This window comes from Mirounga angustirostris, unplaced genomic scaffold (assembly GCF_029215605.1).
Source record: "Mirounga angustirostris isolate CCGP_5_RB_7025 unplaced genomic scaffold, mMirAng1.0.hap1 SCAF_3, whole genome shotgun sequence".
Classification (NCBI taxonomy): Eukaryota; Metazoa; Chordata; class Mammalia; order Carnivora; family Phocidae; genus Mirounga; species Mirounga angustirostris.
In genome coordinates this window covers 123139923-123160799 of record NW_026991711.1, presented here as the reverse complement: position 1 = coordinate 123160799, position 20877 = coordinate 123139923, and the positions used below count along the sequence as shown (strand labels likewise).

Sequence of the window (20877 nt, the reverse complement as noted above, 5' to 3'; positions counted from 1 at the left end):
ACTCAGAATTCACCTCTTTGTAAGAAGTAAGGCTGTACCTTCTGAATTAGTGAAATTCAGATTCAGGAAGCCCTGAGTAGGAGGCTAATGCTCGTCCTCTTTCGAGTAAGTTGTATGAAATGGTCTTGTCTTCGTAGTTACAGGAGCATATGTCGGTCATTTTTAACCTGTGACCCCTACAATAAACTCTTAACTTATTCTTGTCTTTCATGTATCCAGATTAGCCACAAATACATTGTTGAACTTTACTGGAAGTACATTGTATTCTGAAAGCCCTATGTGTGCTCTTTTAAATTGCATATGCCCCATCTCCCCACAAAGTGGATTTTATGGTTGACTCTTGAATCACCTAAATAAACTTCTGTCTTCTCAACTGGAAGTCTTCTTTCAGAGGACATGTCTGAAATTGTTCCAGAAAAACAGGAAAGTGCCGTATATTTAGATTAATATTTATTTTCAAAGGATCCTTTCCCCTCCTAAAACTCCTTGGAATCCTGGATTTGAAGTATGAAAGACATAATGTGTGAATTCTCAAGGATTGAGATTCTTGGGGCAATCATAATTTTCCTGAACAACATAACCAGAAAATAGGAAGTTCTTTGAGGAAAGTGGCATCAGGGTAATTTACCCTAGTTTTCATGTGCAGTAATTCGAATTGGCACGTCTTCATGGTAGCTGCTGCTTTTCCTTTCCTTTTTTTTTTTTTTTCCTCTAACAGCACCGTGCGTCTGGCTTTGAGACCCTTAGCGGGTCTGTGAAAAGCAATGTTTCAGATTAAGCATAAACATAACATGCATTGCTACCTGACCGTTCTTTTAATTTTCTTTTTCTTTTCGTTCTTCTGATGGAGTCATGAACATTTTCTTGGTAATTGTTTCTCAATCGCTGGGAGCTTACCGACTGGCATTTTGTGCCATCAAGTGCCTTGAAAATTATCTGCAACAGAGAGATTGTTTTGCTGATTTATGAAGTTCTGAACTTTGCCTGGAATTGCACATCGACTTCATTTGCTCACCCCCTCCCCAATAATCCTTGAGCATCTTGGATCTGAAAATCTAATTTTAATTTGTTTATTTTAGCAAACAATTTAGAGAAGGATTGGCATCATACTAAACCATGCACTGGGGAACTTGCCCCCAGTGAAGAGAGTACTACTATCTCAGGGCCAGGATGGTAGCCAGCCAGCGGCGGCTGGGCTGGAGCAGCTCCCAGCAGGCCTGCATGATGAAAGCTGAGCTTGGCAGAAATGTGGGATTTGGGCTTTGTAAGAATTCATGTTGCAAACGCGTTCCCTGTGTCACAGGCATAAACCCAAGTGGCTCTTAAAGATCACTTGTGCTTAATAGGCGTCCATTTGAAATTAGAGTCATCGGTTTAAAATTGAGCTCAGCAAATGGTAGTTTGCATCATCTGTTCCGTGTTTAATGTTCTTTTGCTGAAAAAATCATGAAGAGTAGAGGAAGAGAGACTATTTTGGTTGTTTGATTGATTGACTTCCTGTTATGTCATCATTTAGGTGGCTCTCTGGTTCCTAAAATTCTGTGGGTTGAACTTCTCTTCTGTGGTGTGGTTGGATTGTTAGTGGGAGGTAAGGGTATGTTGTGTCTCCTTTTAAATCAGTTACTGTCCCTTGGCAGTGACTAATTTGATATTTTCCCCTTCTCTTTTTAGTCCCCCCTCCTCCCATGACTGTTCACAGGCGCGCGCACGCGCACAGATGGAAATCACTTTATCTGGACTCAAAATAGGTTTGCACGTGGGATTGAACACTTCTAGGTTTATTATTAATATTTTAGTTATTACTACACCAAAACGAAAATGAGTAGAAAGAAAAATAAGAGAAAATTTGCTCTTACGTTCTAACATCGTGTGCCTTTCCACTTCTTCTCTATGCACCCCGTATGTTTTTGACTTTGTTATCATCATAGTATAGATACAGTTCTGTATCATCTTTTTTGTTCGAGTATGTCTTTTTAACATTAGTCTGTTTTTATTTTAAGTGGTCATGTGATATTTTATGAGCCATTTTCATGTTTAAGACATCCCGTCTCCTCCATTTGGGGCCTGTATTAGGTACCTTTGTTCATATAACTTTTTCATTTGGGGAATTAACTCTTAATCTGAAAACAAGTAGACCTAATAGGTCAAAGAGTATGGAGGTTTTTATGGCTTGACACATATTGCCAAATTGCTTTTCATAAGAGTTGTGCTAATTTACAATATCCCGCTCACCCCAGGGTGTGATGTACCTATTTCACTTTCTTACCAGCTTTAGGAACTGTCATTAAAAGGATATATATTTTTGAAATTATTGCATATAAAATGTACCTCATTTAAATGTATGAATATCTTATCTTAGGAAGGTCATTATAATTATGAATCCTTTGAGTTTCTGAGTCCATGATAAAAATTGATGACCAGATAGTTCTCCTGGAGCCGTATGATCCTCAAGTGAACCATGAGTATAAAAATATGTTGCATTTTGTATTTTCATTGGAATGTTACATTTATTTGCTGCTAATAATAAACTTCATGCTGTTTCTGTACAGGAAATGAGAATTAAGTCCATTTGCACATCTGAAAACTTCTCAGTAGTGTCTTTTGGAATTTACTTATTATGTTTAGCTTGACATTGAATTTGGAATTGGTAGGAAGGAAAATGGTTTTCTTACCTTTTCTGGGTGAATTTTGGGTGTCAGCTTAAGGCAGGGGTTTGCCTGGATCGATGGTTCTTAAACTGTGTGTCAGATTCATCTAGAAACAGAATGCTGGGCCCGCTGCCCCAGAGTTTCTGATTTAGGAGGTCTGGACAGAGAACCTCCCTTTCTAACAGGGCCGCAGGTGATCCCCACATGACCGCTGGGTCAGGGACCTTACTCTTGAGATCTCATGTTAAAGTGGGGTCTGTCAGTCTTCCCAGGCTGGAAAGTAGACTGCCGCCAGGGTGTTGACAGTCTGGCCTAGCAGGATGCCTGTGATTTGTTTCTCATGCTTTAGGTGGCACCTACTTTCTCTTGCAAGCTTAAGAGGGGTTTGTTTCTTCTTTAAGAGTCTTTGTCTAGGCCCTGGCCTTTCTTTCTAGATTTTTGCTACTTCTCTGACCGTATTCTTCTTTTCCTCCTTTGATAGTTCTGTGGATATATTTGTGTCTGGCTACCTGAGTTCAGTGTGGTGTGAGGACAGAACCTTACATGGGGATTGCATAGGTAAATAGATATATTATCACTGTGGACTTGTGCCATTTAGCTTTGGTCTGATAGAAGACCTTGAGTCACCCCTTCCAAGCATCCCCCAGTAGTACGTTCCTCCTCGGGAGCCTCAGCTTGCAGTGTCATACCTTGCTTGGATCTCTGCATGCAGGAACTCGATAGGTGTGTTGTTCTAATACTGTGGTCATCTGCTCAAGGATTTAAAAACCAAGTAAGATAATCTTCATCCTCCATCCTCCAGCACATCTTTCACCATAGCATCATCTGAGCAGCATGAGCCTCTGTTCGCCTCCATGCAGCTCACAGTCTACTGTAGATTTCATTGCAATTTCATGTCATATACCTTTGTCATTTATGTGACAGGTACACTTCACGATCATCCATACACTAGAAGTTTTGGAAAGGCAGTGTGTCTGGATTGGACAGACAAGCACATTGAGATGATGGGATAGATCCTGTTCGTTCATTGTGTTTGCTTGCTAAGTACTTTGTTGTGCCATGTTTCTCTCTTTCCTTGCGAGGGCTTTCCTCAGGCCCAGAGCGCTGCACGAGGAAGCCGCTGGGAAGGGTGCCCTCTGTGCAGCTGTGTGTTGCTCCCCTCTGGCCCTGCCGAGGCGGTACCGTGTGAGCCTTAACATTTCAGGCTCTGCAGTCGTTACTGTCTGCCTCCATCACCTACATCAGTTTCATTGCCCAAAAATTATTGCTCGAAATAGTATTTACTTTAACAAGTTCTGATGATGAACTGAGCTAATGTGGGTAAAGCACCTCGTGTGTGTCTGGCCTGTGGTCCATGTTCAGTAACCCAGCCATGGGTATTTGCTGTTCACTGGAAATGAGTGATGGAGGCCATGCGTGTGATTCTCTGGTGGCCTTCCTTCACGTCTCCTTATGCCAATCCTTCACTCAGACATTACATTCACTCCCCTCTTCACTTCCCACTAGAGGACTGCATGGACACACTCGTGTTTCACTGTTACTGGCTTTGTTTATTTTGGGATGGATTCCAGTGTTGAAATGTATCTCAGAAAAATCCTTGCTGGCCAGGCTGCATCCTTTATGGGGTGAGGACTAGGAAATATTTGTTAGAATAGGTTTTCCAAAGCATGTGTGTCAAACATGAACTTATTCTCAGTAATCCCGGGCTTGCCAGGGAACTGCATGTGCTTCTGTTCCTAAGCACAGTGGGCTTGTGTCTGGAAACCATGACAACTTTTATTTTCTTTAGCAACTTAATATCCACCATGTTTCACGATTTTATTCCACTAATGTATATTAAAGTTTGAACAACGAGAAGAATCATCTTATTAGGGAATTTTTTTTTTCATATTCATTCGAGTAATTTCTTTCAGGTGTTTTGTTTTGTTTTGTTGAGCCTTTCGTTGAGCGGCTGGGGACAGGAATAAGGAGGTGGAGGGGAAAAGATGGATATTTTCCCACTGATTCCCAGGATTTCATGTCCCTGATTTAGAGCTCCAGACCAGAGGAGGGCAGTCAACTGACCTCATGACAAAATAACCTGAACCTGGCAGAGCTTTATTGGGTTCCGTTCAGGTATCAGGGTCTTAAACCTTGTAACAGCCCAGCATTCAGTGAAACATTCTTCCTCTCCTATGAGACCCCTGAACCTGCCAACTGTTTGGGACTCTTGTGGAATCTCTCTCTCTCTCTCTCTCTGGGTGTTGGCACTATGCCCAATCTGAGACATCTTGTTCATAGCTCAACTCAGAGCATGGCTGTGTACCTCTCCTAGGCTTTTTGTCCTCTCCTCTGACAACTGTGATATTAATATATACTTTTAGGAGGGCCCGACTACACAGTGATCTGTAAACCATTTGCTATGTTACATTGATGAGAATCTTGATAATAGAAATTACTTGTATAATTTTAACACAGATCTCTGAGAACAGAGTCGGTCTTGGCTTGAGTGATGTGCATGGTTCCATATGCCCATGGATTGCTATAGGGGTAGAGGGATGAGGACATGCCACACACGTTCTCTACCTAGCAGGGAACAGACAGAGCTGTTCTTCCAACTCCCTTCCTACTGCAGGAAGGACTACTTGCCATGGGGTAAGGCAGGGCTTCTCTACAAGTATGTGGTGTTAGATTACAGAAATGCCTTGAGATTCTCTTAAACCTCCAGCAGTGAGACAGGACCCAGGGGGCCAGAACCTCCTGCATTGAGCAGCCTCATCCATTTAGCTATTAGTGATATTTGATGTGGGCCACGGCACAAAAAAACGTTTGAAGTCTTCCTGTTAGGACTGTTAGTGAAATAATACAAATATTGGAAATACCTTTTTGAATCTTGGAGAACAGAGTTCACAGGCATTCTTTCTGGTGAGACTAACTTCATTTATACACATATTACCTTTGTGATTTTTTCCATATCCAAACAGTACTTGTACTGTTACTAATCTTTTTCTTTAACTTGGCTTTTTTCAAACTTAGTTTTTCAAGGCCTAGTTGACATACGATGTTACACTAGTTTCAGGTGTACGACATAGTGATTCAACAAATCTATACATTATTCTGTGCTCACACAACTGTAGCGACTGTCACCACACAACACTATTACAACACCACTGACTATATTCCCTATGCTGTGCCTTTCATTCCTGTGACTTACTCATCCCATGACTGGAAGCTTGTACCTCTCCTTTATCCATTTTACCCATCTCCCCACCTCCTCCCTTTGGTAACCGTCAGTTTGTTGTTTGCATTTATGGGTCCATTTCTGCTTTTTGCTTGTTCATTTGTTTTGTTTTTTAGATTCAATAGTAAGTAAATTCATATGGTATTTGGCTTTTTCTCTCTGACTTATTTCACTTAGGATGATACCCTCTAGATCCATCCATGTTATTGCAAATGGTGAAATCTCATTCTTTTTTATGGCTGAGTAATATTCCATAGTGTGTGTATGTATGTATGTATGTGCGTTAATGTGTGTACATACACATTATCTTTATCCATTCATCTATCGATGGGCATGTGGATTGCTTCTATATCTTGACTATTGTAAATAATGCTGCAATAATTATAGGTGTGCCTATATCTTTTTGTATTAGTATTTTCATTGTCTTTCAGGTAAATACCCAGTAGTGGAATCACTGTATTGGATGGTATTTCTCTTTTAAATTTTTTGAGGACCACCCATACTGTTTTCCACAGTGGTTGTACCAGTTTATATTCCTGCACGAGGGTTTTTCTCTACATCCTCATCAGCACTGGTTATTTCTTGTCTTTTTTATATTAGTCGTTCTGACAAGTGTCAGGGGATACCTTGTTGTGGATTTGATTTGCATTTCCCTGATGATGAGTGATGTTGAGCATCTTGTCATGTGTCTGTTGGCCATTTGTTTATCTTTTTTGGAAAAATGTCTATTCATGTCTTCTGCCCATTTTTAATCAGATTATTTTTTGCTGTTGTCTAAGTCCTATATATTTTGGATATTAACCCCTTATTGGATATATCATTTGCAGATATCTTCCCCCTTTCACTGGGTTCCCTTTTCATTTTGTTGATGGTTTCCTTCACTCTGCAAAGCTTTTTATTTTGGAATAGTCCCAACGGTTCATTTTTCCTTTTTGTTGCCTGATGACATATCTAGAAAAATGTTGTTATGGCTGATGTCCAGGAGATTACTGCCGATGTTACCTTCTAGGAGCTCTATGGTTTTGGGTCTCGCATTAGATCTTGAATCCATTTTGAGTTAATTTGTCTATGGTGTGAGAAAGTGGTCCAGTTTTCCCAACACCATTTATTGAAGAGAATGTCTTTTCCCCATGGTATATTCTTGACTCCTCTGTCATTGATGAATTAACCATATAATTGTGTGTTTTCTTTCTGGCTCTCTGTTCTGTTTCATTTATCTATGTGTCTGCTCTTATGCCAGTATCATACTGTTTTGATTATTACAACTTTTTTTTTTTTTTAAAGATTTTATTCATTTATTTGAGAAAGAGAGCTCACAAGCAGAGGGAGAGAGAGAAGCAGACTCCCCGCTGAGCAGGGAGCCCGATGCGGGGCTCGATCCCAGGACCCTGGGATCATGACCTGAGCTGAAGGCAGACGCTTAACCGACTGAGCCACCCAGGCGCCCCGATGATTACAGCTTTGTAGTATGTCTTGAAATCTGGGATTGTGATACCTCCAGCTTTTTCTTTCTCAAGATTGCTTTGGCTCTTCAGAGTCTTTTGTGGTTCCACACAAATTTTAGGATTATTTGTTCTAGTTCTGTGAAAAATGCCACTTATTTTGATGAGGATTGTATGGAATCTGTAGATCACTTTGGGTAATGTGGACGTTTCCACAGAATTAATTCTTCCAATCTATGGTATAGCTTTCCATTTGTTTGTGTCGTCTTCAATTCCTTTCATCCGTGTTTTATAGTTTTCAGAGGACAAGTCTTTTACCTCCTTGGGTAAGTTTATCCCTAGATATTTTATTCATTTTGATGCAATTGTAAATGGGATTGTTTTCTTAATTTCTCTCATTATTAGTGCATAGAAATGCAACAGATTTCTGTATATTAATTCTGTATCCTGCAACTGTACTGAATTCCTTTATTCTAATAGTTTTTTGGTGGAGCCTAGGGCTTTCTATGTATAGTGGTAGGTCATCTGAAAATAGTGACAGTTTTACTACTTTCTTACTAATTTGGATGCCTTTTATTTCTTTTCTCGTGTTTTTGTCTGATTGCTGTGGCTAGAAACCTTCAGTGCTATGCCGAATAGAAGTGGTGAGAGTGCACAGCCTGGTCTTATTTCAGATCTTGGAGGAAGAGCTCTCAGCATTTCCCCATTGAGTCTGACATTGGCTGTGAAGATGAAACGGTTTTGTCCATGAACCACTTCAAATTTTCTCACCTGCCACTCTGGAAGGAAACACTGTATTATCTTATAGTTCTCTCAGAAGGCAAACATAAACCATTCTAATTCGTACTAAAATGGCTTTCGTTGTAAAGTTCTAGTCTCTGGAAGATTTCAGAATTTCTACAGGAGTTAACTGGTAGCAGTAGCTCTCAGTGTGGATGTAGGTGTGAGGGACTACGTTCTCCTCACCTGTTAGTTACCTGGGTATCATGGTGACTGCCCACGTTGGAGGACAGCGGAGAGAGACTGTGAAGTGAGCAGCTTGCGCATGAGATTAATGCAGAGAGGAGCATATTTCATTATGTCACTGTTGGCTTGTTGGGAAGAATTCTAGAATATAAACAGGGCATTGGATGCTCGTTTAGCTTTGCTGTTAATTACCTGTGACCTTGGACAAAGTAAGTTTTCCTGTGTGGTCCTCAGTTTTTTTCTTGTGAAGGAAAAAAGGGCTGTGATGTAATCGGCACGATTCTAAGATCCCATCATGTCTCTTCACCTTACCTTCAGATTATTCAGGGTATAGCCAGGTCCATAATTCCTTATCTGTGATTGAGAAATTCCCAAACTTTAGAATCCAAACCTTCCATAACTTATTTGGCAGAACACCTGAACTCATTTAGCAGTCAGACTTGACCTGAATTGACATGAATCTATTTATAGCTTTTATTTATCCCATTTAGTGGCACTATTGATATATTTACAGAAATGTGTTTGGTTGTGGGGTATCCCTCAGACTCTGCTAGGGTGTCACATAAATAGGGTGTGTGCCTCTTATTACCTTTGTAAAGTATAAAAAAACCTCCAAATTCCTCAAACGCATCTAACCTCAAGGGTTTGGAATAAAGGATTGTGGACATATAATCAACATTCACTCAAGTAATATGTATGCATATACTAGGTATTCCTTTAGGCTCTGGGAAGCAGTTGAGCAAAAAAATTACAATTTATATCTTCAACATTTAACAGATTAAGTGACTATGGTTGAGGTGTGCGGGGAGATGACAGAATATAGGGAGGACACTGAACTTTGTCCAGGGGCCTGGAACTGTGGGAGCGAGGTGGGAGGATCTTCTCAGAAGACAGAAAGCATGAACTGAGTCTTAAGTGAGATGAAAGGAGCCAGTCAGGTGGACTAGCCTGGGCGGACGTGTAGGTGGGAACGGGAAATACAGTCTGATGATGATGACAGTTGGTATCCTGGGCAAAAGGAAGCACTGTGGGAATTATACAGGTGCCCTACAGCTAGAACCTCAAGCCACGCTAGTATGGCTGATGCCCAGGTAATGTGGAGCAGTGTGCTGGGGGAATGAGCCTGAGCCCATGGAGACATAATGAGCTTTTCCCTCGGTTTTTCCCCTAAAGATTTTTTGCAGGGGGCAGTGGGATATGGTGGATGGCTAGCAGGGGGGCAGTATTTGAAGCAGACATTCCTGTCGGTCCCAGATACAGCGGTCAAAGAGGGGAGAAGATGGTACCCCGGTCTAAGGCTTTGGTGGGGGAGGATTGCGAAGACGACTTTCTTTCCAGAGAATGGTCTAAGATGCAACTCTGGCATTTCGTGTTCTTGGGGCAGTCGCTAGGGCTCTCTCTTTTTGATCTGTGCTTCAGCTTTGTGATGTGTACCTAAAGGTGTTGGAACTGAGGCCTGGCAATTAAGGGGTTCACTCAGGACCATGCAGCAAATGCAGGGGAGGGATATTGGTTGGTTAAGATATATTTGCACCAGAGAATAGAAAAGTTCCAAACAGACATATGCCCAGGAAAAAAATTATTGTAGAAATCAGATGCATATGCCAAGAGTTGTGGGGGAGTAGGTTATGAATAATTTCTGATTCCTTTCTTGTGGCCTTTTGAGTCACGCCAGCCACCTTCCATGGAAAAGCAGGGCCTGGCTCACTCGGTCCTTCCCTAACTACTGTGTAAGGGCTCCGCTTCCCGCATCCTTTGCTCTGTTGCACCCCTCATCTGGCACTCCAAGTACTTTGCATTTTTAGTCACTTTTCCTGCTGGCTCATAATTTGGCAGTTGTTCATTGAGTGCTGTCTTCAAAGGACATAAGAGTTCGCTTTTTTGCCTGACTCCCCCGATTTCTGGAAGAAATGAGGAACAGTTAGAAGTAACTTCTTACCCTGACAACACACCATGTTAGTCATCCTTGACCTCTCGCTCTCCCTGCCCTCATGTGCACCCGATTTCAGCCACAGGGAATTCTCACCCCTTTTTGCAACAAGAGAGGGTCATTTGTAACCCCTTGTCTTTGTCCTCATCCCCACCACCCTGCAAATGTGCCCTCTTGGTGGTGTTTCTCATCTCTTCTCTGCCTTGCAGGCTCCAGATCTTTCTATGTCTGCCCAAGCCCTAGCTCCTGGAAAGCTTACTTATGCTTCCATGACACCCAGTTATGTCTGGTACTTAAACCACACAGCTGGTTTTTTCTCGAAGACTTGCTGAGTATCATATCCCTGCACCTTCTCCCTGCTTTTACCTCTAATGCCTAGTTTGTAATTTGTCATATTTCCCTTTCCTCTTATTCTGGGCCTTATTACCAGCACTGCATCTTTTTAAATTTTTGTGTCCCCAGTGCGAAGCACAACCTCTGACTCAATAGCCATTCTGATCCCTTAAACTGGGTGTGCCAATTTAGCAACTAGCACTTCAAAATATATTTTGAAAGGCAAAGATAGATAGTAGCGGGGTAAAAAGCATTTTTTAGTTGTTTTTTTTTTTAACAAGATTTCCATTATCTAAAGAAAGAAGGGCTTGTCCTCATCTTCCACAGATTTTGAGTTCCTTAACAAACGAGCATGCCTTACACTTTTATCATCCTTAATGTTTAATATGGTGCTCCACACCTAGTAAGAACGTAATGTACTTTATATTGATTGAAATAAAATAATTACTTTCTTTGGCCAGAGGGAGTTCCACATGACTGCTAGAGTTTAATCCCAGATTTATGTGGCACTGGTCATGCTTCTCCAGAGTAAGATGAAGACAATCAGTGACTTACTTGACCAGTAGTTGAAGAAAGAGAGGCGTGACTAAATCCCAGGCATAATCAATTAAATGGTCTTTCTTTTTAAATTTGATTCCTTTTGTCAAAACATGGGGCGGATAATGAGATTAAAGTATGGGAAATATAAACACGAAGGAAAATTTCAGCTTTGTATAGTGAAATTTGTCGTTGGGGAATCACTAGATCTTGTGTTTAAAAAAATCCACCCGTGCCCTTTTCTTTTGCATTTATAGAGAAAGCCCACTTAGCCCTTCCCAAGCTAGCCAGGCAGATAATCCCAAATAGTTGGTTACGTGAGTGTGAACAGGTAATGCTATTATGCTAAATTAAAAAAAAATTAAAGTAGGCTATTAAATGTATTCCCTTTTGGGGGGAATTAAGACACAGTGAAGGGCACATCTCTGTTTCCTATAAATTCATGTGGCCCTTAAAAAAGGTATAAATGACCTTATACGTCCATGTCTAGTTGTATTTTGTGGGGTATGTCTTAGTACTAGAAAGAAATCTTTTTGTTTAACATGGGCTTCTCACGAGAGGAGATGAGGCCCTTGAGATGAGGTGTCACAAATCTTCTGAAAGTAGTGGTTTATGTTTTGCCAGGAAAGTTTTAATCCATTGACTAATATACTTTATGATTACAGTTATGCAATGTGGATAAGTTATTTAGACAAACAGTCTCAACTAGAAATTTACTTTTATAGTACTGAAAACATGGAATGTAGTATCAATTAACTTAGATCAATGAAGTTAAAGAAATTGCATAGATCTTCTTAAACACATTCCTTATCATGACTAATCTTTTGCATAAATGATGTGTATTTATATGGGATTTGTGAAATGGATTCTTGCAGTTAAGTAACTTAATTTCTTTGATCAATGACAAAGGAGATGGAAGCTTTTCAGGCGACCTGTAGGAATTAGAAGGCTGTGAGAGAAGTTATAATGCAATTTTTCTTTTCCCCAAGCAACCTGTTAGGTATTTAGGAATAGAAGAAAGTTACATGGAGTAAGGAAGAGGGCAGTAAACCAAGTAGTCCCCTGGCCTCATTGTTGAAGCATTTGATGGTAGGAGAAAAATGGATTTCTTGGTTTCTTCTCTTTAAGGGGAAGAATCAATTTTCTAATTTTAAGTGATGAAGTTTAAAATTTCTCTATTTGTAAAATTACATCAATTTCTTTCACAAAGAAGAGTAATTTTTCTAGGGAAAAAGTTTCTAAGGCATTGGAAGCCATGCTAAGCTGAAATTAATCTCTTTCATATTTGCTTGGGGTAAGGAGAGAGTTCATGCTTTTCAGCCATTTTTCTGTCTTCCCAAATGACTGTCTTTCTATGCATTTTATCTTGTGCCTTCAATCTGAGAGTAAATAATAGAGCCATCAAGCGGGCAACTGTGTCTGGCAGTCTGAGGTTGCTCATTGCCCATAGAAAGAAGAAATGAATATTTCATATTATTTGCATTCTACCAATGGGAGGGATTATTTCTCTGTACTGTTTTTACTTCTCTTATTTCACTTCTGATTTTATTTATTTGGGCCCTCTCTTTTTCTTGATGAGTCTGGCTAAAGGGTTATTACTTCTCTTGATATTTCAAAGAACCAGCTCTTGGTTTCATTGATCTTTTCTGTTTTTCTTTTCTTTTCTCTGTGTTTTTAATTTTCTATTTCTGTCTTGATTGTCGCTGTTTCCTTCCTTCTACTAACTTTGGCCTTATTCTTTATCTAGTTCTTTTAGGTGTTTGGTTAGATTGAGATTTTTCTTGTTTCTTGAGGTAGCCCTGTATTGCCATAAACTTCCCTCTAGAACGGCTTTTGCTGTGTCCCAGTGATTTGGGATCATGGTGTTTTCATTTTCATTTGTCTCCCTGTGTTTCTGTATTTCCTCTTTGATGTCTTTGTTGGTCTGTTCATTCTTCAGTAGTATGCTGTTCAGCCTCCACGTGTTTTTGTTTTTTTCCCGGTTTTTAGTTTTATACTGTTGTGTTCTCAAAAGATGCTTGGTAGGATTTCAGTCTACTTACATTTGTTGAGATTTGTGGGCTGACATTTGATCTATCCTGGGGAATATTCCATGTGCACTTGAAAAGAATGTATATTCTGTTGTGTTTGGATGGAATAGTCTCTATATGTATCTGTTAAGTGCCTCTGGTCTAATGTGTCATTCAAAGCCACTCTTCCCTTGTTGATTTTTGCCTGGGTGATCTATCCATTGATGTAAATGGGATGTTAAATCCTGTACTGTTAGTGTATTACTGTCAATTTCTCCCTTCTGTTAATTAGTTAATATTTGCTTTATGTATTTAGATGCTCCAATGTTGGGTGTATAGATATTTATGATTGTTATATGCTCTTGTTGGATTGAACCCTCTATCATTATGTAATGTTCTTTGTTGTGACAGTCTTTGTTTTAATCCATTTAGTCTGATAGAAGTATTGCTTCCCCAGCTTTTTTTTTTCTTTCTTTTTGGCTTCCATTTATATGGACTGTCTCTTTAAATCCCTTCACTTTCAGTCTGTCTGTGTCTTTGGGTCAGAAGTGAGTCTCGGGGCGCCTGGGTGGCTCAGTTGGTTAAGCGACTGCCTTCGGCTCAGGTCATGATCCTGGAGTCCCGGAATCGAGTCCCGCATCGGGCTCTCTGCTCAGCGGGGAGTCTGCTTCTCCCTCTGACCCTCCTCCCTCTCATGCTCTCTGTCTCAAATAAATAAATAAAATCTTAAAAAAAAAAAAAAAAGAAGTGAGTCTTTTGGGATACCTCGGTGGCTCAGTCAGTTAAGCGTCTGCCTAAGCTCAGGTCCTAGGATCGAGTCCCACATCAGGCTCCTTGCTCAGAGGCGAATCTGCTTCTCTTTCTCCCTGCCTCTCCCCCTGCTCTGTCAAATAAAATCTTTAAAAAGAAGTGAGTCTCCCGTAGGCAGCATATAGATGGGACTTACTGTTTTGATATATTCAGTCACCCTATGTTGTTTGACTGGAGCATTTAGACCATTTACATTTAAAGTGATTGCTGATAGGTGTGTACTCCCTTGTCATTTTTTTATTGTTATGTTAATCACCATCCATTACATCATTAGTTTTTGATGTAGTGTCCCATGATTCATTGTTTGCGTATAACACCCAGTGCTCCAGTCAGTATGTGCCCTCTTTAATATCTGTCACCAGGCTAACCCATCCCCCCATGCCCTTCCCCTCTAGAACCCTCAGTTTGTTTCTCAGTCCATAGTCCCTCATGGTTCTTCTCCCCCTCCGATTTCCCCCCCCTCTTCATTCTTCCCCTCCTGCTATCTTCTTTTTCTTTTTTTAACATATAATGTATTTGTTTCAGAGGTACAGTCTTATACAATTCCCTTGTCATTTTATTCATTGCTTTCTGGTTGTTTTGTAGTTCTTCTCTGTTCCTTTCTTTTTCTCTTGCTCTTTCCTTGTGATTGATGACTTTTAGTGTTCTACTTGGCTTTTTATTTCATATGTGTCTATTACAGGTTTTTGGTTTGCAGTTACCATGAGGTTCATCTATAGCATCCTAAGTATACAGCAGTCTGTATTAAGTTGATGGTCACTTAAGTTCAAACATATTCTAAAAGAACTTCGTAAAGAGTAAAATTCTCCTCCTCCACATTTTCTATGTAGGTTGTCACATTTTACATCTTTATTTTGTGAGCCCCTATCACCCATCTTTTAGATATAATTGATTTTACTATTTTTGTCTATTTATCTTCATACTAGCTTAATAAGTGATTATTCTACTACCTTTACTGTGTGCTTGCTTTTCCTCATGATTTTTTTTTCCTTTCATAATTTTCTTGCTTGTAATTATGGCTTTTTTTTTTTTCCCCATTAAAGAAGACCCTTTAACATTTTTTGGAAGGTCAGTAGAGTGTCGATGAACTCTTTTAACTTTCCTTTGTCTGGGGAATTATTTATTTCTCCTTCAATTCTGAATGACAACCTTGCCGGGTAGAGCATTCTTGCTTGTAGAATTTTTTTGGTTCAGCACTTTGAATATATCATGTCACATCTTTTTGCCCTGCAAAATTTCCATTAAAAAATCATTTGATAGCTTTTCCCTTGTATGTTATTTTCTCTTATTGCTTATTAAATTCTGTCTATATGCTTAAAGATTGACATTGTTATCATGACATGGCTTGGTGTGTTCTCTTTTGGGCTCATCGTGTTATGGGCTTTCTTTTCTTTCTCTTCCTGAATGTCTTTTTTCTCTGCAGATTTTGGAAGTTTTAAGTTTTCTGTCTTTTTATTTTTCTCTTCTTTTTTTAGGAATCCCTATAATGCAAATGTTGTTAGGGTTGTTGATGTTGCTGAGTTCTTTCAACCTGTTCTTATCTTTTTATTATTCTTTTTTCATTATGCTTGTTCAGCTTGGTTGCTTTTTATCAACCTGTCTTCTAGGTCACTGTTTTTTTTTCTGAATCCTCTAATATGCTGGGGTAGTTTTTCTCTACTGTATTCTTTCAGTTACTATATTTATTACCTCTTACCACTTCTTTTGCATATGTTTTGAGTTATCTATTCTTTTCTCAAGTCTAGCATATGTCTTTATGACCATTACTTTGAATTCTTATCATTTATATTTATCTCCTTTTCATTTCGCTCTTTTGCTCTGATATTTTCTTGGTCATTCATTTGGACATAGTTCTTTGTTTCTTCACATGTCTAGTTCTTTGCTTTTGTCTCTAAGTATTTTAGAGATCAATTATACAGGAGAGTGTTAATTTCCATGATTTCTTTTAGTTTAACTGCTACTGTTGATTTCAGGTTTTATACCATGTGGTTAATGAAGGTACCTGGTATGATTAACCTGTTTGTATTTGCTAACCCTTGCCATTTTGTTCATTGCTTTCTGGTTGTTTTTGTAGTTCTTCTCTTGCTGTCTTTCCTTGTGACTGATGACTTTCTTTAGTATTAGACTTGGCTTTCTCTTTTTTGTGTGTGTTTATAGGTTTTTGTTTTGTGTTTACCATGAGATTTATACATAACATCCTAAGTATACAGCAGTCTATATTAAGTCGAGGGTCATTTAAATTTGAACACATTCTAAGAGAACTTTATTTTTATTCTCATTTTATACATTGTCATATTTTACATTTTTATTTTGTGAAGCCCTGTAACCTAGTTTTTAGATACAATTGATTTTACTACTTTTGTGTTTTAATCTTCATATTAACTCTACAAGTGATTGCTTTACTACCTTTACTGTGTTGGCTTTTAATTCATGAATTTTTTTTTCATAATTTTCTTCTTTTGGCCTTTTCCTTTTCCACTTGAAGTCCTGTTAACATTTCTCATAAAATCTATTTAGTGATGATGAACTCCTTTAACTTTTGTTTATTTGGGGAACTCTTCACCCAGAAAGGTTATCATCCAGAATTTAAGGAGATATTTTCTTGGTTTTAGTTTTTTTTTTTCCTTTCAGCATTTTGCAGGCCAGAATGAGTAACATGATATATTCAAAGTTTCTGCTGATTAATCAGCTGATAGCCTTTTGGGGTTTCCCTTGTATGTGACTATTTGCTTCTGTCCTTTATTCTTTGACGTTTTAATTATGTGTCATGGTGTAGACTTCCTTGGTTTCCATCTTATTCAGGACTTTTGGGTGCTTCTGGACCTAGAAGTCTGTTTTTTCCCCTAGATTAGGAAAGTTTTCAGCTATTATTTCTTCAAGTATGTTTTCTGACCCCTTTCTGTTTTCCGTGTGAGATCCATATAATGCGTTTTTTTGGCTTGATGTTGTCAAAGAGATCCCTTAGCTTATCCTAATTAAAAAAAAATTTTTTTTTTCCTGTTCAGCTTGGATTGCTTTCTAATAGATCATTGATCCATTCTTCTGCATCCTCTAATCTACAGTTGATTCCCTCTAGTCTATATTTCATTCAGTTATTTAGTGTCTTCAACTCTGATTGGTTGTTTTTTAATTTCTTTTTTGAAATTCTTCCTGAGTTATCCACTGTCTTCTCCAGTCTGGTAGCATCCCTTTGAACTCTTCCTCAAGAGGTATAGATTTGGTATATCCATGAAGGAGAGACGTTCAGGGTCTATCCTATGTCACCGTCTTGTACCAGAATGTTGCCACTTTTTAATCACCAAAGGAATTTTGTCCTCAGTTACATTTTGGGTTATCACAGAACATTTTGTCAATAAATGTAATTACATGAGTAGTAGCCACATTTTCTTCTAATGTAATTCCTGCAGAGATTTGGAGGAAGAATAATTACTACCTTGTTCACCACTTATTTTGTAGCTTTCAGAATCACCTTGAAGTGAGGAAGATGTTCAGTTCTTCTATCACATTATAACCTGCGATAGCAATTAATAAAGCCCTGGGGGCAATCTCTGTTCTCTTGCTAATTGACACAATTCTTGTCCACGTGTGCAGGTATTGTGGAGGATTACAAGCCACCGTTTTACGACGTGGTTCCCAATGACCCAAGTTTTGAAGATATGAGAAAGGTGGTCTGTGTGGATCAACAGAGGCCAAACATACCCAATAGATGGTTCTCAGACCCGGTAAGAGTGCCAGTTTCTTAGTTTTAGAGGTATCTTCACCTTTTTACTAGGTGAAACTCAAGAGCAAGCAAATAGCATAGTTCCTGCATGATCTGCCCTGTCTATTGCTTTCTAGCTAATGTAGAAGGGCCTTGGACGTAGTTAAGTAGGTTCACAAAATGGTATTGAAAGAGCGAAATTCTCTGATCTTGCTAATAAATGACAATATTCACAAGAATTTCTATTACTGACTAGCTCTAGGAGTTAGGAGACTCATTACTCTGCCACTAGCCCTAGGACTGCAGTTTCGCAAGTCAAACAAGAGACCACCCTCTTTCCTTCTCTGCATATCTGAAATTCCAAACGGAAGCTATTCTGCTGAAGATTCGTATTGCTTCTCTTTTGTAGCAGCAAGTCTGAAACACCAAGATACGACACCATTTGCACATTTCATTATTAACTCTGGGGTAGCATTATCTCTTTTAGCACCCATAAAACATCAGGGGGTCGAGCCCGTCCTAATGTAATTTACCTCATAAAGTCAGCTGGTAGCATTAGGAGTCCAAAGGCCAGAGTTCACGAAACTCAAGAGGAACTCCTTGATCAGTGGTCAAGGCCTTGATTATTTGATAAAGAAGACGGCAGTAACAGCCCCATCCCTTCCCAAGACCTGCAGAGTTCTGCAAAATCTGTTGAGACAACATCTGCCAAGTTTCTGGGGCCACTGAAAAGCCACTTTTTCACTGTGGTATTTGTTCTTCTCTCCTCAGACATTAACCTCTCTGGCTAAGCTGATGAAAGAATGCTGGTATCAAAATCCATCCGCAAGACTCACAGCTCTGCGTATCAAAAAGACTTTGACCAAAATTGATAATTCCCTAGACAAATTGAAAACTGACTGTTGACATTTTCATGGTGTCAAGAAGGAAGATTTGACGTCGTCATTGTCCAGCTGGGACCTAAGGCTGGCCTGACGGGTTGTCAGAACAGAATCCATCTGTCTCCCTCGGCACATGGCTGCTTTGACAAGGCAGACGGTCTACCCAGCCATGCGTTGGGGAGACACCAAAACCACCCTAACCTCGCTCAATGACTGTGAACTGGGCATTTCACAAACTGTTCACACTGCAGAGACTCACGTTGGACAGACACTGTTGTCAAGGTAGGGGAACTGAAGGAACACAGAGAAATCCTAAGAGATCTGGGCATTAAGACAGCAGCTTTGCATATCTTTCACAGGTCTCCTAGACTCTCCCCATGGGAAACTCAAGGAGGTGGGGAATTTTTATCAGCAATATTGCCTGTGCTTCTCTTCTTTATTGCACTAGGAATTCTTTGCATTCCTTACTTGCACTGTTACTCTTAATTTTAAAGACCCAACGTGCCAAAACGTTGGCTGCGTACTCCACTGGTCTGTCTTCGGATAATAGGAATTCAATTTGGCAAAACAAAATGTAATGTCAGACTTTGCTGCATTTTACACATGTGCTGATGTTTACAATGATGCTGAAACATTAGGAATTGTTTATACACAACTTTGCAAATTATTTATTACTTGTGCATGAAGCAGTTTTTACAAAACTGCCTCATGCATCTGTTAAAGCTTATTTTTATGTGGTCTTATGATTTTATTACTTAAATGTTTTTAACACTATACTCTGAAATGGACATTTTCTTTTATTATCAGTTAAATTCACATTTTAAGTGCTTCACATTTGTATGTGTGTAGACTGTAACTTTTTTCAGTTCATATGCAGAAATGTATTTAGCCATTACCCATGTGACACCACCGAATATATTACTGATTTAGAAGCAAAGATTTCAGTAGAATTTTAGTCCTGAACGCTGTGGGGAAAATGCATTTTCTTCGGAATTATCCATTATGTGCATTTAAACTCTGCCAGAAAAAAAATAACTATTTTGTTTTAATCTACTTTTTGTATTTAGTAGTTATTTGTATAAATTAAATAAAAGGTTTTCAAGTCAAAAAGTCAATTTTTTTTTTTTAACCATTTAAGAAAGATCTATGTTCTAGAATGCATTTTATTATGGGAACAATAGAAGCACAAAATGAATTTGTAAATCTAATTTGGTTTTCAAGTCTAGTAACAATCTTGAGGGTCTTATGAGGATGACGTCCAGCTTGAATGTGATAACAGAAAATTTGAATTTTGTTCCTTTTTTGGGTTGTGATTATTTTTTCTTGGTCCATGTCCCCAACTGTGAAGTGAGGGTGATAGACTTGTGAGTATAAATAGGAGGGATGATGTCCAAGCACTTTTTTAGTATGAGGGCCTTTGTGAGTGACATCTCACCTTACTGCTTGGGGAGAGTCCACTGCTGGTTTTCTTCACTTCTTGTGTTCAACAGGATTGAAAAGGTAAGGTTTCAAATAGCCCAAATAAGAGAAGAGGAGTGAATTTTGGGGATGTTCACCAGAGGTAAGTTGATAACATCATTAAGATACATTTACTTAGAGGGTATATATTACCTTAAAAAAATAGTGGTAAAGGACACATACTTGTTTACCATCTTAATACCACTGGACTGTCCATTTATAAGTGGTTAAGTACATTCACACTGTTGTGCTGACTACTCGTATGAGTGGAATTCTACAGTGTTTGTGAGACTCACTTATTTCACTTAACCTAACGTCTTTAAGGTTCATCCTTGTTCTAGCATGTACCAGAATTTCCTTCTTTTCATGGCTGATGATATTCCAGTGTTACATATATACAGTATTTTGTTTATCTGTTGATGGAGAATTGGGTTGCTGCCATCAACATGGGTGTATATCTGATTTCTTGCCCTCATCTCACTTGGCTATATACCCTAAAGTAGAATAGAATCACATTTAACTTTTATTGAAGTACTGCATATATATATATATATATATATATATATACAGCTTGATGCATGTTTAAATTTTTTGTTGTTGTTTATAAATTTTTATAAATTGGTTCCTTTCATGGAAACAGCACCCAGATCAAGAGGCACAACAACTTCTCTAGAGTAAAGTCAGCATCGTGGTGGCATGAATCCTTTTCCCTCTTACCTTTGGTTATTGATGCCCAATTAGTTGTAAATCAAACAAGGTGCCTTTGCACATTACACCAGGACACCTAAGCAATTTCTATGCACCTATGCATCTGAAAGTGGGTAGATAAGACCTTGGAAGAGACTGTGGACCCAAGGGAGTCAGTGAGCCTACTTCACCTCCCCTTCTATGACTGGGGAAACGGTTAACCTGGAGAGTACAAAACTGGGTAGACACACACAGC

The 20877-nt window shown here is 39.0% G+C and overlaps 1 protein-coding gene across 6 annotated transcripts in view; it reads left to right on the top strand.

The window, feature by feature from the left end:
- The window catches only part of ACVR1 (activin A receptor type 1), a 126689-nt gene extending 107103 nt beyond the window's left edge, over positions 1–19586 (top strand). For all 6 annotated transcript variants that reach the window (XM_054506208.2, XM_064586568.1, XM_064586567.1 and 3 more), the window contains 2 exons: positions 17487–17617; positions 18367–19586. In XM_054506208.2, coding sequence (XP_054362183.1) covers positions 17487–17617; positions 18367–18501 — 266 coding nt within the window. In that variant the 3' untranslated portion in view covers positions 18502–19586. The remainder of the gene's footprint in view (positions 1–17486; positions 17618–18366) is intronic.
- The last annotated feature ends 1291 nt before the right edge of the window (positions 19587–20877 follow it).